The following is a 25236-nucleotide window of genomic DNA, read 5'->3' as shown; positions in this document are numbered from 1 at the left end:
AGCATTTTCTCTGCATTCGGTTTTTGTTGTTTTAGGAAAAACGGTAGTACTTCATAGACGTAATTTGTAGTTGACTTTGTACTGCTTTATAAATTCCTGTTCATCACGTATTGTGTCTGCAACAAGCCCCATACATTTGACATTTTTCTATGAGCAGTTATCTGTAACGTTGTCATGTTTGGGGAGTTGATTATATTTTAGTATTTCAACAGCAACTGCGTGTCATGTCACCAAAGTCACTCTAGGGGTCAGTGTGTGATCATGAACAGGAACTCCTCAACCTCCCACCCATACATATTTCTGTGGAGACGCAAATCCAAATTTTCGTGTTGTGTGTCTGGTCGCCACGTCTGATAACACAACATTGTTAGAAGCTGTGGATGTCAGTGACGACTAGATTCACATGTTCCTTTGCTTCCTGTCGAATTTGAAGAAATGGCTTTTTATATTTTGGATGGAATGAAGAACAAAAGTGTTTCGTCTTGCGGCTACGGCCTCGCGTTTCTTTTCCTTTTCCTCCACACCGTCAATGGAGACCTGAGCTACTCTATCCCGGAGGAGATGAAACGTGGATCTGTAATTGAGAATATCGCCAAGGATTTGGGCCTTGATTTGGGCCAGTTATCTGCCCGTAAAGCACGCATTGATCCCGAGGATAACAACGTTCAGCACTGCGGCATCAACCTCAACACCGGTGACGTGGTTGTTCAGGAGAGGATTGACAGAGAAGGGCTTTGTGGCAAAAAGGCTTCGTGTGTTCTTAAACAAGAACTTGTACTGGAAAATCCATTAGAGCTGCACCGTATTAATATTCGTGTTTTAGATATTAATGATAATTCACCACAGTTTAATGAGGACTTGCTAAAATTAGAAATTCAGGAATCAGCAGACAAGGGTGAGCGTTTCCCTCTCAGAGAAGCACACGACGAAGACATCGGAGAAAACGCTGTTCAAAGCTACACTTTACAGCAGAATGAACATTTCAAATTGAATGTAAACACTAAACCAGGTGGACGGAAGTACTGTGAATTGGTCTTAGATAAAGAATTAGATAGAGAAGATAAAAAAGACATCATGCTCTCGTTGACTGCATATGATGGTGGTTCTCCTCAGAGATCAGGTACAGTAGTCATACACGTCACTGTGCTGGATGCTAATGATAATGTACCAGTGTTTAGTCAGACCGTCTATAAAGCCAGTCTGCCTGAAAACTCTCCTCTTGATACCTTGGTGATCACAGTGAGTGCAAGCGATGCAGATGAAGGCCTCAATAGTGAAATTACATATGCATTTGATCGTGTTTCTGATGCTCGTAGTAATGTATTTACATTACATTCTAAAACTGGAGACGTCAGAGTGGCTGGTGGTGTTGATTATGAGAAAAAAGCATCATATGAAATGCAAATACATGCGATAGATGGTCTAGGCTTGATTTCATACTGTTCTTTAATTGTAGATATTACTGACACAAATGACAACACTCCAATTATACAATTAAAGTCACTGTCTAATCCAGTACCAGAGAATGTACCACCCGGTACTGAGGTGGGCATCATTAATGTCCAGGACAGAGACTCTGAGAACAACGGACAGGTCCGCTGCTCCATTCAACAAAACGTCCCCTTCAAGTTAGTTCCTTCTATTAAAAACTATTATTCTCTGGTGACTACTGGACAACTGGACCGTGAACTAGTGTCTGATTACAACATTACAATCAGTGCTACTGATGAGGGCTCTCCTCCTCTGTCCTCCTCTAAAATGATCCACTTATCTGTAGCAGACATCAACGACAACCCACCTGTGTTTGAGGAACAGTCCTACAGTGCATATGTGAGTGAAAATAACAAAGCCGGCTCCACTTTATGTTCCGTTAGTGCTCAAGACCCCGACTGGAGACAGAACGGTACCGTGATTTATTCTCTGTTAGCCGCCGAGGTGAACGGTGCCCCGGTGTCTTCCTATGTTTCCGTTAATGGAGACACTGGAGTGATCCATGCTGTCAGGTCTTTGGATTACGAACACCTGAGGAGCTTCAAAGTCCACATCATGGCCAGAGACAATGGTTCTCCTCCGCTCAGCAGCAACGTGAGCGTCAGTGTGTTCATATCGGACTTGAACGACAACTCTCCTCAGATACTGTACCCCTCCCCAGAGGGCAACTCCTTCATGACCGAGCTGGTCCCCAAAGCTGCACACGGAGGCTCTGTGGTGTCCAAAGTGATAGCGGTGGATGCAGACTCCGGACAGAACGCCTGGCTGTCCTATCATATAGTCAAGTCCACGGATCCGGGACTTTTCACCATCGGTCTCCACAGTGGAGAGATCAGGACCCAGCGGGACATTTCTGAATCTGACAGCATGAAACAGAACCTGATTGTGGCAGTGAAAGATAACGGACAGCCCCCTCTCTCTGCCACCTGCTCCATGTATTTACTTATTTCTGATAACTTGGCTGAGGTGCCAGAACTGAAGGACATTTCTTATGATGAGAAGAATTCCAAACTGACGTCTTATCTGATCATCGCGCTGGTGTCTGTGTCCACCTTCTTTCTGACCTTCATCATCGTGGTCCTTGGTGTGAGGTTTTGTCGCAGGAGAAAGCCCAGACTGTTGTTTGATGGAGCAGTTGCCATCCCCAGCGCGTATCTCCCTCCTAATTACGCAGATGTTGACGGCACAGGAACTTTACGCAGCAGCTACAACTATGACGCCTACTTGACAACAGGTTCTAGAACCAGTGACTTTAAGTTTGTGTCTTCTTACAATGACAACACACTGCCTGCTGACCAGACTCTGAGGAAGAGTCCTTCTGACTTTGTCGACCCCTTTGAAGATTTGGAAACTCCTTCAGAGGTAGGAAAAACAACAAATAACTTATATAAACATTTCCTCTTGTACCTTACATTAATGATACTGTGGCAAGAATTCTTGTATGGAAAGACGTAACCCCTGCCCCCCAAAAAAGATGTTTGTGCATCAAATCTTGCTGTAGAATTTCTTTCAAAATACTAATTATATCATGCTGTGGCGACCCCTAAATCAGGAAAAAGTCTAAAGAAACAAATGTTGAAACAAATGTCACTTTCAGTCAGTGCCAAATGCACTAAAGTAACCTGCAGGAATGATGCACATTTTATGTCTTTGCAAATACTGTACTTGTTTTTCAAAACCAAAATATTATTTTCTCAGAATGAAACAGTTTTAAATGTCTGAGGCACCATCTTTGCCTATGTTGAAATTCTATGATGGCTTTGAAAGTGCTTCTTCATATCAGCCTCTCCTATACAGCAAACTGTGAAGTCAAAACTACTGTAAATTGGTATTTAGGGTTTGGCAATGTTCTTCTCATGTACTATAACTCACGCATGCTAAGAAGGCAACCGTTACTGAATGAATGAAAAAGTAATTGTGATATGTTGACCAACGTGCATGTTTCTTACAACTCAAAGCAGCTGGATGCATATTTGCAGAGATTAGTTGAACGGGGTACCTGGGTGAAAATATGTAAGTCTAAAAATAGACTGACGATGTCGCTGTAGGCTTGCAGACCTTTTAATACACACTCACCACTACACCCTTTTCTACTGCAGCCTAAGCTCTCAGTATTCATCATCGGTCGGCGAAATAGCTGCTGTGTCCATGCCGTACTTCTCAGTTTTATGACAAATCTATACATTCATCTGGTCGTATTTGTGCAGTTGGATTGTGCGGCTATTCGCTATACAACGGAGGCGTTTTTTTTGGCGTGATGGGAGACAAAGGATTGTCAGAGCTTGTTCACGTCCTTCGCTTTGTTTCTTTCGTCGTGATGGTGGCCTCCGTTAATGGAGACCTGAGCTATTCTGTTCCGGAGGAAACGAAACAGGGCTCAATTGTCGGGAATATCGCCAAGGATCTTGGAGTTGATCTGAAGACCTTTGCTGCACGGAAGCCTCGGTTTGATTTTGAGGAGACTCGGAGAAGATATTTTGCAATCAATCGGAGCACCGGTGATTTGATCACATCGGAGAGAACTGACAGAGAAGGCATTTGTGGAACGAAACCTTCGTGTGTCATGAAAGTGGATCTGGTTTTGGAAAATCCTTTGGAGCTGCAGCGTGTTGGTATTCACATTCAAGATGTAAACGACAACGCTCCAAAATTCAGAGAACATTTAATTGAAATGGAAATAGGAGAGTCGGCAGAAAAGGGCAGCCGTTTTTCAATTGAGGAGGCGCATGATGCAGATGTAGGTCAAAACGCTGTACAAAGATACAATCTCCAGAAGAACGACAACTTTATTCTTGCTTTTGACAACAACAAAGTCGAACTTATCCTCGAAAATAAACTTGATAGAGAAAAGCAAAGTGAGATGAATTTGCTCCTCACGGCTTTAGATGGCGGCTCTCCTCAGAGATCAGGTACAGTAGTCATACACGTCACTGTGCTGGATGCTAATGATAACGCCCCTGTCTTTTCCCGGGCAGTTTATAAAGCCAGTCTACCTGAAAACTCTCCTCCAGATACAATAGTGATTCATGTTAGTGCTACTGATGCTGATGAAGGACTGAATGGGGAAGTGACGTATGACTTTGGTCACGTGTCTGGCAATAATGTCAATGTATTTTCTATTGAGCCCACAACCGGTGTAATTAAGCTGTCAGGTGTGACTGATTTTGAAGAAAGCAGCTCTTACGAAATGAAAGTGCAAGCCAAAGATGGTTTAGGGCTAACTTCCTATGCTAAAGTTATAATAGATGTCACTGATGTAAATGATAATGCCCCTGTAATCAATTTAAAGTCGCTGTCTAATCCAGTACCAGAGAATGTACCACCCGGTACTGAGGTGGGCATCATTAATGTCCAGGACAGAGACTCTGAGAAGAACGGACAGGTCCGCTGCTCCATTCAACAAAACGTCCCCTTCAAGCTAGTTCCTTCTATTAAAAACTATTATTCTCTGGTGACTACTGGACAACTGGACCGTGAACTAGTGTCTGATTACAACATTACAATCAGTGCTACTGATGAGGGCTCTCCTCCTCTGTCCTCCTCTAAAATGATCCACTTATCTGTAGCAGACATCAACGACAACCCACCTGTGTTTGAGGAACAGTCCTACAGTGCATATGTGAGTGAAAATAACAAAGCCGGCTCCACTTTATGTTCCGTTAGTGCTCAAGACCCCGACTGGAGACAGAACGGTACCGTGATTTATTCTCTGTTAGCCGCCGAGGTGAACGGTGCCCCGGTGTCTTCCTATGTTTCCGTTAATGGAGACACTGGAGTGATCCATGCTGTCAGGTCTTTGGATTACGAACACCTGAGGAGCTTTAAAGTCCACGTCATGGCCAGAGACAATGGTTCTCCTCCGCTGAGCAGCAACGTGAGCGTCAGTGTGTTCATATCGGACTTGAACGACAACTCTCCTCAGATACTGTACCCATCCCCAGAGGGTAACTCCTTCATGACCGAGCTGGTCCCCAAAGCTGCACACGGAGGCTCTGTGGTGTCCAAAGTGATAGCGGTGGATGCAGACTCCGGACAGAACGCCTGGCTGTCCTATCATATAGTCAAGTCCACGGATCCGGGACTTTTCACCATCGGTCTCCACAGTGGAGAGATCAGGACCCAGCGGGACATTTCTGAATCTGACAGCATGAAACAGAACCTGATTGTGGCAGTGAAAGATAACGGACAGCCCCCTCTCTCTGCCACCTGCTCCATGTATTTACTTATTTCTGATAACTTGGCTGAGGTGCCAGAACTGAAGGACATTTCTTATGATGAGAAGAATTCCAAACTGACGTCTTATCTGATCATCGCGCTGGTGTCTGTGTCCACCTTCTTTCTGACCTTCATCGTCATCGTCCTGGGTGTGAGGTTTTGTCGCAGGAGAAAGCCCAGACTGTTGTTTGATGGAGCAGTTGCCATCCCCAGCGCGTATCTCCCTCCTAATTACGCAGATGTTGACGGCACAGGAACTTTACGCAGCAGCTACAACTATGACGCCTACTTGACAACAGGTTCTAGAACCAGTGACTTTAAGTTTGTGTCTTCTTACAATGACAACACACTGCCTGCTGACCAGACTCTGAGGAAAAGTCCGTCTGACTTTGTTGATGAGCTCCATGATTCGTTTGACCCCTTGGAGGTAGGCACCTGTTAAAATCTTACATTGTAGAACTCACATTTCTGAAACTTAAACACATCTTATTGTTGTTAACAAATGTTATTGTGTTGTAACCAAATTCTTATTTTATGACTAGTTTTATCGTGAAATGTCGTCGTGGTTGACCTTTGATGAAAGTGTTCCAGAACACCAGACATTTTTTCCTGGTGACAGTTAACATTGTCCACTGTTAGGCCTTCATATTATACTTTCTCACACTTATGCACTCTTAGCTTCATGTGTCAACGGTGGATTGTTCATTCTCCTATTCCAGTCATCAACAGAAGCGACCCAGATTGTATTGATAGATGCTTACCAGCTGTAGATGGAGACTAAAGTATTTCACCTTTGAACAAGGGTGAATGTGACCTTTATTTAGACGCGTGTCTTTTTGTAAAGCCTTCAGAAGGAACTATTTTACACTCCAGATGATGCAACATCCCTTTCTGTCCATGGTGCTGAAGCATGTAGGCTTTCTGGTTTCTTCTGTATCACCAGCATTTTCTCTGCATTCGGTTTTTGTTGTTTTAGGAAAAACGGTAGTACGTCATAGACTTCATTTGTAGTTGACTGTGTACTGGTTTATAAATTCCTGTTCATCACGTATTGTGTCTGCAACAAGCCCCTACATTTGACATTTTTCTATGAGCAGTTATCTGTAACGTTGTCATGTTTGGGGGGTTGATTATATTTTAGTATTTCAACAGCAACTGCGTGTCATGTCACCAAAGTCACTCTAGGGGTCAGTGTGTGATCATGAACAGGAACTCCTCAACCTCCCACCCATACCCATTTTTGTGGAGACGCAAATCCAAATTTTCGTGTTGTGTGTCTGGTCGCCACGTCTGATAACACAACATTGTTAGAAGCTGTGGATGTCAGTGACGACTAGATTCACATGTTCCTTTGCTTCCTGTCGAATTTGAAGAAATGGCTTTTTATATTTTGGATGGAATGAAGAACAAAAGATTTTCGTCTTGCGGCTACGGCCTGGCGTTTCTTTTCCTTTTCCTCCACACCGTCAATGGAGACCTGAGCTACTCTATCCCGGAGGAGATGAAACGTGGATCTGTAATTGAGAATATCGCCAAGGATTTGGGCCTTGATTTGGGCCAGTTATCTGCCCGTAAAGCACGCATTGATCCCGAGGATAACAACGTTCAGCACTGCGGCATCAACCTCAACACCGGTGACGTGGTTGTTCAGGAGAGGATTGACAGAGAAGGGCTTTGTGACAAAAAGGCTTCGTGTGTTCTTAAACAAGAACTTGTACTGGAAAATCCATTAGAGCTGCACCGTATTAATATTCGTGTTTTAGATATTAATGATAATTCACCACAGTTTAATGAGGATTCACTTAAATTAGAAATTCATGAATTAGCGATGAAGGGTGCTCGTTTTCTTCTTGGAGAAGCACACGATGGAGACATTGGTGAAAATGCTGTTCAAAGCTACACTTTACAGCAGAACGATCATTTCAAATTAAATGTAAACACTAAACCAGGTGGACGGAAGTACTGTGAATTGGTCTTAGATAAAGAACTAGATAGAGAAGATAAAAAAGACATCATGCTCTCGTTGACTGCATATGATGGTGGTTCTCCTCAGAGATCAGGTACAGTAGTCATACACGTCACTGTGCTGGATGCTAATGATAATGTACCAGTGTTTAGTCAGACCGTCTATAAAGCCAGTCTGCCTGAAAACTCTCCTCTTGATACCTTGGTGATCACAGTGAGTGCAAGCGATGCAGATGAAGGCTTAAATAGTGAAATTACATATGCATTTGATCATGTTTCTGATGACAATAGTAATGTATTTACATTACATCCTAAAACTGGAGACGTCAGAGTGGCTGGTGGTGTTGATTATGAGAAAAAGGCATCATATGAAATGCAAATAAGCGCTAAAGACGGTCTTGGATTAGTTTCTTATTCTACATTAATCATTGATCTCATTGATGTAAATGATAATGCTCCTGTAATCAATTTAAAGTCACTGTCTAATCCAGTGCCAGAGAATGTACCACCTGGTACTGAGGTGGGCATCATTAATGTCCAGGACAGAGACTCTGAGAAGAACGGACAGGTCCACTGCTCCATTCAACAAAACGTCCCCTTCAAGTTAGTTCCTTCTATTAAAAACTATTATTCTCTGGTGACTACTGGACAACTGGACCGTGAACTAGTGTCTGATTACAACATTACAATCAGTGCTACTGATGAGGGCTCTCCTCCTCTGTCCTCCTCTAAAATGATCCACTTATCTGTAGCAGACATCAACGACAACCCACCTGTGTTTGAGGAACAGTCCTACAGTGCATATGTGAGTGAAAATAACAAAGCCGGCTCCACTTTATGTTCCGTTAGTGCTCAAGACCCCGACTGGAGACAGAACGGTACCGTGATTTATTCTCTGTTAGCCGCCGAGGTGAACGGTGCCCCGGTGTCTTCCTATGTTTCTGTTAATGGAGACACTGGAGTGATCCATGCTGTCAGGTCTTTGGATTACGAACACCTGAGGAGCTTTAAAGTCCATGTCATGGCCAGAGACAATGGTTCTCCTCCGCTGAGCAGCAACGTGAGCGTCAGTGTGTTCATATCGGACGTGAACGACAACTCTCCTCAGATACTGTACCCCTCCCCGGAGGGCAACTCCTTCATGACCGAGCTGGTCCCCAAAGCTGCACACGGAGGCTCTGTGGTGTCCAAAGTGATAGCGGTGGATGCAGACTCCGGACAGAACGCCTGGCTGTCCTATCATATAGTCAAGTCCACGGATCCGGGACTTTTCACCATCGGTCTCCACAGTGGAGAGATCAGGACCCAGCGGGACATTTCTGAATCTGACAGCATGAAACAGAACCTGATTGTGGCAGTGAAAGATAACGGACAGCCCCCTCTCTCTGCCACCTGCTCCATGTATTTACTTATTTCTGATAACTTGGCTGAGGTGCCAGAACTGAAGGACATTTCTTATGACGAGAAGAATTCCAAACTGACGTCTTATCTGATCATCGCGCTGGTGTCTGTGTCCACCTTCTTTCTGACCTTCATCGTCATCGTCCTGGGTGTGAGGTTTTGTCGCAGGAGAAAGCCCAGACTGTTGTTTGATGGAGCAGTTGCCATCCCCAGCGCGTATCTCCCTCCTAATTACGCAGATGTTGACGGCACAGGAACTTTACGCAGCAGCTACAACTATGACGCCTACTTGACAACAGGTTCTAGAACCAGTGACTTTAAGTTTGTGTCTTCTTACAATGACAACACACTGCCTGCCGACCAGACTCTGAGGAAGAGTCCTTCTGACTTTGTTGATGAGCTTCATGATTCATTCGACCCCTTGGAGGTAGGCAACAGCTCCCAAATTTGAATGTGAAAAATGATGTTTTTCCTACATAATTACTTGTTCACTGCACCAAATATTTTCTGTATTAGATTTGAACCCCAACTTGACCACTTTCCAATTACTATATTATCATCATCTTGCGTGAAATTTTGGGCCTGTTCAATCTCTTTTAAGAAGTTCAATACTTTTACAAACTCAGGATGGCATTGCTGAACTTTGACCCTTCTGCCACCTTCTGAAAATCTCATAACTTTTTTCTCCAAGTTGGCTTGTTACAGCTGTGTGATTTCACAGCTTTCTCATTACGTTTGCTGTGTCGGTTCAAAACTATTTTGTGATAAATTCCTTTTTTATGCACCTTTTTAGTCCATTTTGTTGAATGTAGATTTGGCTTCATTTGCATATTCATTCAATTGAATACTTCATCGCATAATTTCTTTCTTCAATGGGCTTTTAAGGAACTGTTGGATCTTTGATTTGTTTAAGCCTCTCAGTTTGCATGTTTTTTTACACTTTCTAACTAACTCGTTTTTGCATTTGACGAATATTTTAGTAGGCTACCGCATATTCCTGTTTACTTTAAGCAGATAGTTGAATTGATACAGGTGCCTATTACTTGGTTTCGTTGATGCAGGGGTGCTTAATGAGGTAAATTGGCTTGTTGGGCACAATGGTGTGTGGGCCCATAGTTTGTGACTGTGTATCGTGTACATGTACGTGGGTTGTGTAGAACTTGTACTTTGGAGCGTGTGCCGTGGATGGAATGGCTGCTGACTAAAGCGAAGCACACTTTGGATTTTTATAGTTATTATTAACGTTTGACTTTTCTGGACAAATGGACAACGACATCTTGACGACAACTTGATTGGACAATAACACTCGTCAGCCAACACGCTCGTAATTAGAGAATAGATCACTTTTTGTTGGGAAACCAGACAGTTTTTTTAATGTGAAAACTCGCCTGTTGCTTACTTCATGTTGTGTATATTTAGATGAAGTAAAATGATAGAATTGACGCATTTGGCCTTGGTGCTGAAAATCGCTGTGTTTTTTTTCTATTATCACTTCCCTTTTTGTCTTTCATTCGAAACGAATTATTACATGAATTCCTTAGAATTTCGTTTTCTACAATTATCACACAGCTTCCTCCTGTGACATTTTAACAGACAGTCGCGAATGTACTAAAAACAATCTTGGCCCTGAAATCTGTATATTATTTTTGCCTGAATTTGGGTTTGAAATTTGAAATATAATCACTGGAAGGTAAATAAAGTCATGAGCGTTAATATGAATTGGCCCCCAATACAGCATTTGAGTGGCGCAATATTGTAAGAGTACACATGGCGTCACTGTAGACCAGCAGTAGATCCATAGCCTTGTCTGATGCACACCACCCAATATCGGATTCTAATGTTCTCATAACGCCCAAAGAGGACAACGACAAAGGGAGGCTTGTAGGTCGAATACCATTTTAAACATTGAAACCGTGGTGTTGTATTTTGTGCGTTATTATCACAGCAATGGCGCACACACTGCACGTCCTTCTAAGATGCCGCTTTGTGTTTTTCTTTGTTCTGGCTGAATATGCACACGGAGACCTGAGCTATTCCGTTCAAGAGGAGCTAAAACGAGGATCTGTGATTGGAAATATTGCCAAGGATCTCGGATTGGAGGTGGGCAAACTGTCTGCTCGCAAGGCCCGTGTCGACATGGAAAAAAATGGCAAGCAATATTGCGGAATAAACCTCCGGACGGGGGATTTAATGGTTGCTGACAGGATCGACCGAGAGGAGCATTGCGGGGAAAGGCCTTCGTGTGTTCTGAAATTCGATCTGCTGTTAGAGAATCCTTTGGAGCTGCACCGGTTGTCCCTGCAAGTGCAAGACGTGAACGACAATGCGCCGATTTTCCCAAAAGATGTTGTGAAGTTGGAAATTAGGGAATCCGCTGACAAAGGAGCCAAATATCGCATCAATGCAGCACATGATGCCGATATCGGCACCAATTCCGTTCAAAGCTACATTTTGCAACAAAATTCCAATTTTGTTTTTCGCATTCAGACGACCAATTCTGGCAGTAAATATGGCGAACTGATTCTGGATAAGGAATTAGACAGAGAAGAGAAGCAGGATATCAAATTAAGGCTGACAGCAGTGGATGGTGGTTCTCCTCCCAGATCCGGTACTGTAGTCATACATGTCATTGTACTGGATGCTAATGACAACTCCCCAGTTTTTACTCAAGCTATTTATACATCATCGGTCAAAGAAGACGTGGCAGTTAAAACACCAGTTGTCACGGTGAGTGCATCGGATGCAGACGAGGGTGTCAATGGAGAAGTGACATATGACTTTAGCAGACTGTCTGATAAATCACGAAACATGTTTTCTCTCAATCAGAAAACTGGAGAAATCTTTGTGATAGGTGAGATAGATTATGAGGAGGGAACAAAACATGAAGTTTTTGTTGAAGCCAAAGATGGTTATGGACTCTCTTCTGAGGCAAAAGTTATAATTAATATAAATGATGTAAATGATAATGCTCCAGTAATCAACTTAAAGTCACTGTCTAATCCAGTACCAGAGAATGTACCACCCGGTACTGAGGTGGGCATCATTAATGTCCAGGACAGAGACTCTGAGAAGAACGGACAGGTCCACTGCTCCATTCAACAAAACGTCCCCTTCAAGTTAGTTCCTTCTATTAAAAACTATTATTCTCTGGTGACTACTGGACAACTGGACCGTGAACTAGTGTCTGATTACAACATTACAATCAGTGCTACTGATGAGGGCTCTCCTCCTCTGTCCTCCTCTAAAATGATCCACTTATCTGTAGCAGACATCAACGACAACCCACCTGTGTTTGAGGAACAGTCCTACAGTGCATATGTGAGTGAAAATAACAAAGCCGGCTCCACTTTATGTTCCGTTAGTGCTCAAGACCCCGACTGGAGACAGAACGGTACCGTGATTTATTCTCTGTTAGCCGCCGAGGTGAACGGTGCCCCGGTGTCTTCCTATGTTTCCGTTAATGGAGACACTGGAGTGATCCATGCTGTCAGGTCTTTGGATTACGAACACCTGAGGAGCTTCAAAGTCCACGTCATGGCCAGAGACAATGGTTCTCCTCCGCTGAGCAGCAACGTGAGCGTCAGTGTGTTCATATCGGACGTGAACGACAACTCTCCTCAGATACTGTACCCCTCCCCGGAGGGCAACTCCTTCATGACCGAGCTGGTCCCCAAAGCTGCACACGGAGGCTCTGTGGTGTCCAAAGTGATAGCGGTGGATGCAGACTCCGGACAGAACGCCTGGCTGTCCTATCATATAGTCAAGTCCACGGATCCGGGACTTTTCACCATCGGTCTCCACAGTGGAGAGATCAGGACCCAGCGGGACATTTCTGAATCTGACAGCATGAAACAGAACCTGATTGTGGCAGTGAAAGATAACGGACAGCCCCCTCTCTCTGCCACCTGCTCCATGTATTTACTTATTTCTGATAACTTGGCTGAGGTGCCAGAACTGAAGGACATTTCTTATGATGAGAAGAATTCCAAACTGACGTCTTATCTGATCATCGCGCTGGTGTCTGTGTCCACCTTCTTTCTGACCTTCATCATCGTCGTCCTGGGTGTGAGGTTTTGTCGCAGGAGAAAGCCCAGACTGTTGTTTGATGGAGCAGTTGCCATCCCCAGCGCGTATCTCCCTCCTAATTACGCAGATGTTGACGGCACAGGAACTTTACGCAGCAGCTACAACTATGACGCCTACTTGACAACAGGTTCTAGAACCAGTGACTTTAAGTTTGTGTCTTCTTACAATGACAACACACTGCCTGCTGACCAGACTCTGAGGAAAAGTCCTTCTGACTTTGTTGATGAGCTTCATGATTCCTTCGAGCCCCTGGAGGTAGGCCTTTCAGCAAATAATATCCAGATTGTGATGGACAAGCTAAGACCTGCATTTACAAACAAAACTGATACAGCCAATCTCTCAACAGCAATGTTATTTTTGAGGTTGTATTATTTTGCTGAAGATCTTTTGATCCTCAATGAGTTCCTGTTGATCTATGTTAACATCTAGTTTTAGGTCCACAGTCAGATTTCTTGTGAAACCTTGTGTTGATACAGAAAATCTCAATACTTTTGTTGGCTGCATTATCCAGTCTGCTCTGTGCATGAGTATTCATTTAGGGAGTCATATTTGTTTTTGCTTTGTGTGAGCAGGTTTAGTTTAATCGGTATTCTTTTTCCGTGGGAATTTTTTTTCAGAAAATTTGTGAGGTTAGAGGTCACTGATATTGGCCTTGAAGGATAATTTTCTTGACTACAATCGCTTTTGTTTACGTCAGGTTGCTGCTTTTCAGTAATTCTCCACCAAACCCATCAGGAATGGCTTTTATGGTCCATGCTTGGGCACTGGGGCAAAGTTATGTTGGAACAATACAGGGCCTTCCCCAGTTCATTTCTATTGAAGATGAAAGTGTGAACCTCCATGCTCTACTGTTTGATGTTGATTTGTCCATCACTTCGACAGTAAAACTACTTGAAAGTATTGAGAAATTTTGCAGGAGATATACTCCAAGGTGGTGGTTATTGCCTTCTGAATGAGGGCGACAATTTCTTGTATGATACACGATGCAGAAATGTTCCTGTTACAGTGGCTCGAGTATCATGGGCACAGACTATCTGCATTTTGAATGTATCTAATTGTCTTGCTTTGAGCACACTCTGACAGTTTTAGGAGCCACTGAATATGTATCCTTGTCCATGGTGCTGAACTGAATGTCCCGTGTTTCTTTGCTGATTCTTAAGTCTTATTTTCCAAACTCATTTCTTGGAGAACACATTTAAAATCATTTTAACTTGACATTCATACTTGGGTATTCTTTATTATTTTAACCATGTATGAGCTGTTGTATTATTTTATTATGCACAGAATTGCTTCAAACAGCCCACCTTTAGGAATGAACGGCCATGCAAAACATACATCCCAGTGATGTAGGTTGGTGATAATTTTACTTTGTTTCACTGGTTGCTATGTCGGCAAATGTACTCTAGGGGTCAGTATGCACTCATAAACAGGATATCCTTCATTTCCCACCCATTTATTAACACACGTACCAGATATTTGTTCCTAGCTTCAGTCGAGACACTTGGTTACATGGCGGCCGTGTAAAAAGCTGTGGATGTCCGGGGAGACCATAAACATATTGTTTTACAAATATACCATTTTTGTTACAATGGAGAAAGAAAGATTTGTTTCTGGCAGCTACGGCCTCGCGTTTCTTTTTCTTTTCCTCCACACCGTCAATGGAGACCTGAGCTACTCTATCCCGGAGGAGATGAAACGTGGATCTGTAATTGGAAATATCGCCAAGGATTTGGGCCTTGATTTGGGCCAGTTATCTGCCCGTAAAGCACGCATTGATCCTGAGGATAACAACGTTCAGCACTGCGGCATCAACCTCAACACCGGTGACGTGGTTGTTCAGGAGAGGATTGACAGAGAAAAGCTTTGTGTGAAAAAGGCTTCGTGTGTTCTTAAACAAGAACTTGTACTGGAAAATCCATTAGAGCTGCACCGTATTAATATTCGTGTTTTAGATGTTAATGATAATTCACCACAGTTTAATGAAGATTTGCTAAAATTAGAAATCCAGGAATCAGCAGTGAAGGGTGCTCGTTTTCTTCTCAGAGAAGCCCATGATGCAGACATTGGTGAAAATGGCGTTCAAAGCTACACTTTACAGCAGAATGAACATTTCAAATTAAATGTAAACACTAAACCAGGTGGACGGAAGTACTGTGAATTGGTCTTAGATAAAGAATTGGATAGAGAAGATAAAAAAGACATCATGCTCTCGTTGACTGCATATGATGGTGGTTCTCCTCAGAGATCAGGTACAGTAGTCATACACGTCACTGTGCTGGATGCTAATGATAATGTACCAGTGTTTAGTCAGACCGTCTATAAAGCCAGTCTGCCTGAAAACTCTCCTCTTGATACCTTGGTGATCACAGTGAGTGCAAGCGATGCAGATGAAGGCTTAAATAGTGAAATTACATATGCATTTGATCATGTTTCTGATGACAATAGTAATGTATTTACATTACATTCTAAAACTGGAGACGTCAGAGTTGCTGGTGGTGTTGATTATGAGGAAATGTCAACATATGAAATGCAAATAAGCGCGATAGATGGACTCGGATTGATTTCCTACTGTTCTTTGATTATTGAAGTTACTGACACAAATGACAACACGCCAGTTATACAATTGAAATCCCTGTCTAATCCAGTACCAGAGAATGTACCACCCGGTACTGAGGTGGGCATCATTAATGTCCAGGACAGAGACTCTGAGAAGAACGGACAGGTCCACTGCTCCATTCAACAAAACGTCCCCTTCAAGTTAGTTCCTTCTATTAAAAACTATTATTCTCTGGTGACTACTGGACAACTGGACCGTGAACTAGTGTCTGATTACAACATTACAATCAGTGCTACTGATGAGGGCTCTCCTCCTCTGTCCTCCTCTAAAATGATCCACTTATTTGTAGCAGACATCAACGACAACCCACCTGTGTTTGAGGAACAGTCCTACAGTGCATATGTGAGTGAAAATAACAAAGCCGGCTCCACTTTATGTTCCGTTAGTGCTCAAGACCCCGACTGGAGACAGAACGGTACCGTGATTTATTCTCTGTTAGCCGCCGAGGTGAACGGTGCCCCGGTGTCTTCCTATGTTTCCGTTAATGGAGACACTGGAGTGATCCATGCTGTCAGGTCTTTGGATTACGAACACCTGAGGAGCTTCAAAGTCCATGTCATGGCCAGAGACAATGGTTCTCCTCCGCTGAGCAGCAACGTGAGCGTCAGTGTGTTCATATCGGACGTGAACGACAACTCTCCACAGATACTGTACCCATCCCCGGAGGGCAACTCCTTCATGACCGAGCTGGTCCCCAAAGCTGCACACGGAGGCTCTGTGGTGTCCAAAGTGATAGCGGTGGATGCAGACTCCGGACAGAACGCCTGGCTGTCCTATCATATAGTCAAGTCCACTGATCCGGGACTTTTCACCATCGGTCTCCACAGTGGAGAGATCAGGACCCAGCGGGACATTTCTGAATCTGACAGCATGAAACAGAACCTGATTGTGGCAGTGAAAGATAACGGACAGCCCCCTCTCTCTGCCACCTGCTCCATGTATTTACTTATTTCTGATAACTTGGCTGAGGTGCCAGAACTGAAGGACATTTCTTATGATGAGAAGAATTCCAAGCTGACGTCTTATCTGATCATCGCTCTGGTGTCTGTGTCCACCTTCTTTCTGACCTTCATCATCGTCGTCCTGGGTGTGAGGTTTTGTCGCAGGAGAAAGCCCAGACTGTTGTTTGATGGAGCAGTTGCCATCCCCAGCGCGTATCTCCCTCCTAATTACGCAGATGTTGACGGCACAGGAACTTTACGCAGCAGCTACAACTATGACGCCTACTTGACAACAGGTTCTAGAACCAGTGACTTTAAGTTTGTGTCTTCTTACAATGACAACACACTTCCTGCCGACCAGACTCTGAGGAAGAGTCCTTCTGACTTTGTTGATGAGCTTCATGATTCCTTCGACCCCCTGGAGGTAGGCATTTGAGCAAATCATATCCAGATTGTGATGGACAAGCTAAGACCTGCATTTCACAAACAAAAATAATACAGCCAATCTCTCAACAGCAATGTTATTTTTGAGGTTGTAGTATTTTGCTGAAGAGCTTTTGATCCTCAATGAGTTCCTGTTGAGCTATGTTAACATCTAGTTTTAGGTCCACAGTCAGATTTCTTGTGTATCCTTGTGTTGGTACAGAAAATCTCAATACTTTTGTTGGTTGCATTATCCAGTCTGCTCTGTGCATGAGTATTCATTTAGCGAGTCATATTTCTATTAGCTTTGTGTGAGCAGGTTTAGTTTAATCGGTATTCTATTTCTGTGGGAATTTTGTTTTTTCAGAAAATTTGTGAGGTTAGAGGTCACTGATATTGGCCTTGAAGGATAATGTTCTGGTCTACAATCTCTTTTGTTCATGTCAGGTTGCTGCTTTTCAGTAATTCTCCACCAAACCCATCAGGAATGGCTTTTATGGTCCATGCTTGGGCACTGGGGCAAAGTTATGCTGGAACAATACAGGGCCTTCCCCAGTTCATTTCTATTGAAGATGAAAGTGTGAACCTCCATGCTCTACTGTTTGATGTTAATTTGTTCATCACTGCCACAGTAAAACTACTTGAAAGTATTGAGAAATGTTGCCGGAGATATACTCCAAGGTGGTGGTTATTTCCTTCTGAATGAGGGCGACAATTTCTTGTATGATACACGATGCAGAAATGTTCTTGTTACAGTGACTGGAGTATCATGGGCACAGACTATCTGCATTTTGAATGTATCTAATTGTCTTGCTTTGAGCACACTCTGACAGTTTTAGGAGCCACTGAATATGTATCCCTGTCCATGGTGCTGAACTGAATGTCCCGTGTTTCTTTGCTGATTCTTAAGTCTTGTTTTCCAAACTCATTTCTTGAAGAACACATTTAAAATCATTTATACTTGACATTTATACTTGGATATTCTTTATTATTTTAACCATGTATGAGCTGTTGTTGTATTATTTTATTATGCTCAGAATTGTTTTCAAACAGCCCACCTTTAGGAATGAACGGCCATGCAAAACATACATCCCAGTGATGTAGGTTGGTGATAATCTTAATGACTTTGTTTCACTAGTTGCTATGTCGGCAAATGTACTCTAGGGGTCAGTATGCACTCATAAACAGGATATCCTTCATTTCCCACCCATTTATTAACACACGTACCAGATTTTTGTTCCTAGCTTCGGTCGAGACACTTGGTTACATGGCGGCCGTGTAAAAAGCTGTGGATGTCCGGGGAGACCATAAACATATTGTTTTATTAATATACATTTTTTCCTCAGACATTTTTGTTACAATGGAGAAAGAAAGATTTGTTTCTGGCAGCTACGGCCTCGCGTTTCTTTTCCTTTTCCTCCACACCGTCAATGGAGACCTGAGCTACTCTATCCCGGAGGAGATGAAACGTGGATCTGTAATTGGGAATATCGCCAAGGATTTGGGCCTTGATTTGGGCCAGTTATCTGCCCGTAAAGCACGCATTGATCCTGAGGATAACAACGTTCAGCACTGCGGCATCAACCTCAACACCGGTGACGTGGTTGTTCAGGAGAGGATTGACAGAGAAGGGCTTTGTGTGAAAAAGGCTTCGTGTGTTCTTAAACAAGAACTTGTACTGGAAAATCCATTAGAGCTGCACCGTATTAATATTCGTGTTTTAGATATTAATGATAATTCACCACAGTTTAATGAGGACTTGCTAAAACTAGAAATTCGGGAATCAGCAGACAAAGGTGAACGGTTTCTTCTCGGGGAAGCACATGATGGAGACATTGGTGAAAACGCTGTTCAAAGCTACACTTTACAGCAGAATGAACATTTCAAATTAAATGTAAACACTAAACCAGGTGGACGGAAGTACTGTGAATTGGTCTTAGATAAAGAATTAGATAGAGAAGATAAAAAAGACATCATGCTCTCGTTGACTGCATATGATGGTGGTTCTCCTCAGAGATCAGGTACAGTAGTCATACACGTCACTGTGCTGGATGCTAATGATAATGTACCAGTGTTTAGTCAGACCGTCTATAAGGCCAGTCTGCCTGAAAACTCTCCTCTTGATACCTTGGTGATCACAGTGAGTGCAAGCGATGCAGATGAAGGCTTAAATAGTGAAATTACATATGCATTTGATCATGTTTCTGATGACAATAGTAATGTATTTACATTACATCCTAAAACTGGAGACGTCAGAGTGGCTGGTGGTGTTGATTATGAGAAAATGTCAACATATGAAATGCAAATAAGTGCTAAAGACGGTCTTGGATTAGTATCATACTCTACATTAATCATTGATCTGACTGATGTTAATGACAACACTCCAATTATACAATTGAAATCCCTGTCCAATCCAGTACCAGAGAATGTACCACCCGGTACTGAGGTGGGCATCATTAATGTCCAGGACAGAGACTCTGAGAAGAACGGACAGGTCCACTGCTCCATTCAACAAAACGTCCCCTTCAAGTTAGTTCCTTCTATTAAAAACTATTATTCTCTGGTGACTACTGGACAACTGGACCGTGAACGAGTGTCTGATTACAACATTACAATCAGTGCTACTGATGAGGGCTCTCCTCCTCTGTCCTCCTCTAAAATGATCCACTTATCTGTAGCAGACATCAACGACAACCCACCCGTGTTTGAGGAACAGTCCTACAGTGCATATGTGAGTGAAAATAACAAAGCCGGCTCCACTTTATGTTCCGTTAGTGCTCAAGACCCCGACTGGAGACAGAACGGTACCGTGATTTATTCTCTGTTAGCCGCCGAGGTGAACGGTGCCCCAGTGTCTTCCTATGTTTCCGTTAATGGAGACACTGGAGTGATCCATGCTGTCAGGTCTTTGGATTACGAACACCTGAGGAGCTTTAAAGTCCATGTCATGGCCAGAGACAATGGTTCTCCTCCGCTGAGCAGCAACGTGAGCGTCAGTGTTTTCATATCAGACTTGAATGACAACTCTCCTCAGATACTGTACCCCTCCCCGGAGGGCAACTCCTTCATGACCGAGCTGGTCCCCAAAGCTGCACACGGAGGCTCTGTGGTGTCCAAAGTGATAGCGGTGGATGCAGACTCCGGACAGAACGCCTGGCTGTCCTATCATATAGTCAAGTCCACGGATCCGGGACTTTTCACCATCGGTCTCCACAGTGGAGAGATCAGGACCCAGCGGGACATTTCTGAATCTGACAGCATGAAACAGAACCTGATTGTGGCAGTGAAAGATAACGGACAGCCCCCTCTCTCTGCCACCTGCTCCATGTATTTACTTATTTCTGATAACTTGGCTGAGGTGCCAGAACTGAAGGACATTTCTTATGATGAGAAGAATTCCAAACTGACGTCTTATCTGATCATCGCGCTGGTGTCTGTGTCCACCTTCTTTCTGACCTTCATTATCGTGGTCCTGGGTGTGAGGTTTTGTCGCAGGAGAAAGCCCAGACTGTTGTTTGATGGAGCAGTTGCCATCCCCAGCGCGTATCTCCCTCCTAATTACGCAGATGTTGACGGCACAGGAACTTTACGCAGCAGCTACAACTATGACGCCTACTTGACAACAGGTTCTAGAACCAGTGACTTTAAGTTTGTGTCTTCTTACAATGACAACACACTGCCTGCTGACCAGACTCTGAGGAAAAGTCCTTCTGACTTTGTTGATGAGCTTCATGATTCCTTCGACCCCTTGGAGGTAGGCATTTCAGCAAATAATATGCAGATTGTGATGGACAAGCTAAGACCTGCATTTCACAAACAAAAATGATACAGCCAATCTCTCAACAGCAATGTTATTTTTGAGGTTGTAGTATTTTGCTGAAGAGCTTTTGATCCTCAATGAGTTCCTGTTGAGCTTTGTTAGCATCTAGTTTTAGGTCCACAGTCAGATTTCTTGTGTGTTCTTGTGTTGATACAGAAAATCTCAATACTTTTGTTGGCTGCATTATCCAGTCTGCTCTTTGCATGAGTATTCATTTAGGGAGTCATATTTGTTTTTGCTTTGTGTGAGCAGGTTTAGTTTAATCGGTATTCTATTTCTGTGGGAATTTTTTTTCAGAAAATTTGTGAGGTTAGAGGTCACTGATATTGGCCTTGAAGGATAATGTTCTGGTCTACAATCTCTTTTGTTCACGTCAGGTTGCTGCTTTTCAGTAATTCTCCACCAAACCCATCAGGAATGGCTTTTATGGTCCATGCTTGGGCACTGGGGCAAAGTTATGCTGGAACAATACAGGGCCTTCCCCAGTTCATTTCTATTGAAGATGAATGTGTGAACCTCCATGCTATACTGTTTGATGTTGATTTGTACATCATTTACATAGTAAAACTTCTTGAACGTATTGAGAAATTTTGCCGGAGATATACTCGTAGGTGGTGGTTATTGCCTTCTGAATGAGGGGATGAGGGCGACGATTTCTTGTATGATACATGATGCAGAAATGTTCTTGTTACAGTGGCTCGAGTATCATGGGCACAGACTATCTGCATTTTGAATGTATCTAATTGTCTTGCTTTGAGCACACTCTGACAGTTTTAGGAGCCACTGAATATGTATCCCTGTCCATGGTGCTGAACTGAATGTCCCATGTTTCTTTGCTGATTCTTAAGTCTTCTTTTCCAAACTCATTTCTTGAGAACACATTTAAAATCATTTTGACTTGACATTTATACTTGGCTATCCTTTATTATTTTAACCATGTATGAGCTGTTGTTGTATTATTTAATTATGCTCAGAATTGCTTTCAAACAGCCCACCTTTAGGAATGAACGGCCATGCAAAGCATAAATCCCAGTGATGTAGGTTGGTGTCAATCTTAATGACTTTGTTTCACTAGTTGCCATGTCCGCAAACGTACTCTAGGGGTCAGTATGCACTCACGAACAGGATATCCTTCATTTCCCACCCATTTATTAACACACGTACCAGATTTTTGTTCCTAGCTTCGGTCGAGACACTTGGTTACATGGCGGCCGTGTAAAAAGCTGTGGATGTCCGGGGAGACCATAAACATATTGTTTTATTAATATACATTTTTTCCTCTGACATTTTTGTTACAATGGAGAAAGAAAGATTTGTTTCTGGCAGCTACGGCCTCGCGTTTCTTTTCCTTTTCCTCCACACCGTCAATGGAGACCTGAGCTACTCTATCCCGGAGGAGATGAAACGTGGATCTGTAATTGGGAATATCGCCAAGGATTTGGGCCTTGATTTGGGCCAGTTATCTGCCCGTAAAGCACGCATTGATCCTGAGGATAACAACGTTCAGCACTGCGGCATCAACCTCAACACCGGTGACGTGGTTGTTCAGGAGAGGATTGACAGAGAAAAGCTTTGTGTGAAAAAGGCTTCGTGTGTTCTTAAACAAGAACTTGTACTGGAAAATCCATTAGAGCTGCACCGTATTAATATTCGTGTTTTAGATGTTAATGATAATTCACCAGTGTTCAACGAAGGATCCCTAAAATTTGAAATTCTGGAAATAGCAGTAAGAGGAGCTCGTTTTCCTCTAAGAGAAGCACATGATGCAGACATTGGTGAAAATGCTGTTCAAAGCTACACTTTACAGCAGAATGAACATTTCAAATTAAATGTAAACACTAAACCAGGTGGACGGAAGTACTGTGAATTGGTCTTAGATAAAGAATTAGATAGAGAAGATAAAAAAGACATCATGCTCTCGTTGACTGCATATGATGGTGGTTCTCCTCAGAGATCAGGTACAGTAGTCATACACGTCACTGTGCTGGATGCTAATGATAATGTACCAGTGTTTAGTCAGACCGTCTATAAAGCCAGTCTGCCTGAAAACTCTCCTCTCGATACCTTGGTGATCACAGTGAGTGCAAGCGATGCAGATGAAGGCTTAAATAGTGAAATTACATATGCATTTGATCATGTTTCTGATGACAATAGTAATGTATTTACATTACATCCTAAAACTGGAGACGTCAGAGTGGCTGGTGTTGTTGATTATGAGGAAATGTCAACATATGAAATGCAAATAAGCGCGATAGATGGACTTGGATTGATTTCCTACTGTTCTTTGATTATTGAAGTTACTGACACAAATGACAACACGCCAGTTATACAATTGAAATCCCTGTCTAATCCAGTACCAGAGAATGTACCACCCGGTACTGAGGTGGGCATCATTAATGTCCAGGACAGAGACTCTGAGAAGAACGGACAGGTCCACTGCTCCATTCAACAAAACGCCCCCTTCAAGTTAGTTCCTTCTATTAAAAACTATTATTCTCTGGTGACTACTGGACAACTGGACCGTGAACTAGTGTCTGATTACAACATTACAATCAGTGCTACTGATGAGGGCTCTCCTCCTCTGTCCTCCTCTAAAATGATCCACTTATCTGTAGCAGACATCAACGACAACCCACCTGTGTTTGAGGAACAGTCCTACAGTGCATATGTGAGTGAAAATAACAAAGCCGGCTCCACTTTATGTTCCGTTAGTGCTCAAGACCCCGACTGGAGACAGAACGGTACCGTGATTTATTCTCTGTTAGCCGCCAAGGTGAACGGTGCCCCGGTGTCTTCCTATGTTTCTGTTAATGGAGACACTGGAGTGATCCATGCTGTCAGGTCTTTGGATTACGAACACCTGAGGAGCTTTAAAGTCCACGTCATGGCCAGAGACAATGGTTCTCCTCCCCTCAGCAGCAACGTGAGCGTCAGTGTGTTCATATCGGACTTGAACGACAACTCTCCTCAGATACTGTACCCCTCCCCGGAGGGCAACTCCTTCATGACCGAGCTGGTCCCCAAAGCTGCACACGGAGGCTCTGTGGTGTCCAAAGTGATAGCGGTGGATGCAGACTCCGGACAGAACGCCTGGCTGTCCTATCATATAGTCAAGTCCACGGATCCGGGACTTTTCACCATCGGTCTCCACAGTGGAGAGATCAGGACCCAGCGGGACATTTCTGAATCTGACAGCATGAAACAGAACCTGATTGTGGCAGTGAAAGATAACGGACAGCCCCCTCTCTCTGCCACCTGCTCCATGTATTTACTTATTTCTGATAACTTGGCTGAGGTGCCAGAACTGAAGGACATTTCTTATGACGAGAAGAATTCCAAACTGACGTCTTATCTGATCATCGCGCTGGTGTCTGTGTCCACCTTCTTTCTGACCTTCATCGTCGTCGTCCTTGGCGTGAGGTTTTGTCGCAGGAGAAAGCCCAGACTTTTGTTTGACGGAGCAGTTGCCATCCCCAGCGCGTATCTCCCTCCTAATTACGCAGATGTTGACGGCACAGGAACTTTACGCAGCAGCTACAACTATGACGCCTACTTGACAACAGGTTCTAGAACCAGTGACTTTAAGTTTGTGTCTTCTTACAATGACAACACACTTCCTGCTGACCAGACTCTGAGGAAGAGTCCTTCTGACTTTGATGAGATGTTTGGAGATGCTCAAGGCTCCCCTGAGGTATGAATAAGAGTCCCATATTACTTGCCTTTACATATATTGTTTTGCATCTTTTTTGAGACAGATTGATGAACTAGTTGTTGTTACATGAGAACAATTTAACATCCTTGGCCTCCAATTCCACTGCAGCTCTGGGCAGACTAAAAAAAGTGTTGTGTACTTCCATTTCTTAGTTATACATTTATTTGACTTCTGTGGAATACCCAATGAGGGAAAACTTATTTTCTCTATATGACACTATGAAGGTGTTTAACCAATGGCGGGGTTCATCTTGGCATCATAGGTGTTTTTTCTCTCGTCTTCCAAAGAAGTCATTTAATCATGTTAGCTTCACAGAAGTATACTTGCTTGTTGCAATGTTAGGCATCATGTGCGTATATCGGTGTGATATGCTGCATGTCTAAGGCATGCAGAATAAGTTTTATACTGATTTAAAAACAATAGTTTTCTACATATTTCCAAACTTTAAAAGCCATGAAAGGATGTTCCGATTTACCTTCAACTGTGTTGCCATATGCTCCTGAGTCTTCCTTTCTAGCCACTCAAATAGTTTTGTCTAAAGATGGACTTTTTTAGCGGCTGTCTG

General features: G+C 43.2%; 4 protein-coding genes across 12 annotated transcripts in view; all 4 read left to right on the top strand.

Annotated features, from left to right (window-relative positions):
• LOC131110316 (protocadherin gamma-A4-like) overlaps positions 1-25236 on the top strand; it is a 170253-nt gene that overhangs the window by 6378 nt on the left and 138639 nt on the right. For 2 of the 9 annotated variants that reach the window (XM_058063343.2, XM_058063329.2), the window contains exon 1: positions 14737-17140. The exons of 1 other annotated variant lie outside the window; for it this stretch is intronic. In XM_058063343.2, coding sequence (XP_057919326.2) covers positions 14747-17140 — 2394 coding nt within the window. In that variant the 5' untranslated portion in view covers positions 14737-14746. Of the gene's footprint in view, positions 1-313; positions 2854-14736; positions 17141-18310; positions 20894-22136; positions 24651-25236 lie in introns of those variants that run through there. 6 more of the 9 variants (XM_078788129.1, XM_078788138.1, XM_078788132.1 and 3 more) reach the window with 6 other exon arrangements.
• LOC144894648 (protocadherin gamma-A11-like) lies at positions 3627-6148 on the top strand. Its single transcript, XM_078788368.1, has one exon. It carries the CDS (start codon positions 3749-3751, stop codon positions 6146-6148), a length of 2400 nt encoding a protein of 799 aa, XP_078644494.1. The 5' UTR covers positions 3627-3748.
• Positions 6841-9523, top strand: LOC144894647 (protocadherin beta-16-like). Its single transcript, XM_078788367.1, has one exon. It carries the CDS (start codon positions 7082-7084, stop codon positions 9521-9523), a length of 2442 nt encoding a protein of 813 aa, XP_078644493.1. The 5' UTR covers positions 6841-7081.
• On the top strand, positions 10917-13873 carry LOC144894646 (protocadherin beta-15-like). The gene is made up of 2 exons (XM_078788366.1): positions 10917-13413; positions 13856-13873. The coding sequence occupies exons 1-2, from the start codon at positions 11020-11022 to the stop codon at positions 13871-13873; spliced, it is 2412 nt and encodes an 803-aa protein (XP_078644492.1). The 5' UTR covers positions 10917-11019.

This window comes from Doryrhamphus excisus, linkage group LG22 (assembly GCF_037039965.1).
Source record: "Doryrhamphus excisus strain RoL-2023G ecotype Guam linkage group LG22, RoL_Dexc_Guam_v1.1, whole genome shotgun sequence".
In the NCBI taxonomy this organism is placed as follows: domain Eukaryota; kingdom Metazoa; phylum Chordata; class Actinopteri; order Syngnathiformes; family Syngnathidae; genus Doryrhamphus; species Doryrhamphus excisus.
This window is presented reverse-complemented; position numbering and strand designations above follow the sequence as displayed.

Bases quoted from the DNA above. Each gene is read 5' to 3' on its own strand.
- LOC144894648 (XM_078788368.1), top strand. From the start codon at position 3,749: ATGGGAGACAAAGGATTGTCAGAGCTTGTTCACGTCCTTCGCTTTGTT.
- LOC144894647 (XM_078788367.1), top strand. From the start codon at position 7,082: ATGGCTTTTTATATTTTGGATGGAATGAAGAACAAAAGATTTTCGTCT.
- LOC144894646 (XM_078788366.1), top strand. From the start codon at position 11,020: ATGGCGCACACACTGCACGTCCTTCTAAGATGCCGCTTTGTGTTTTTC.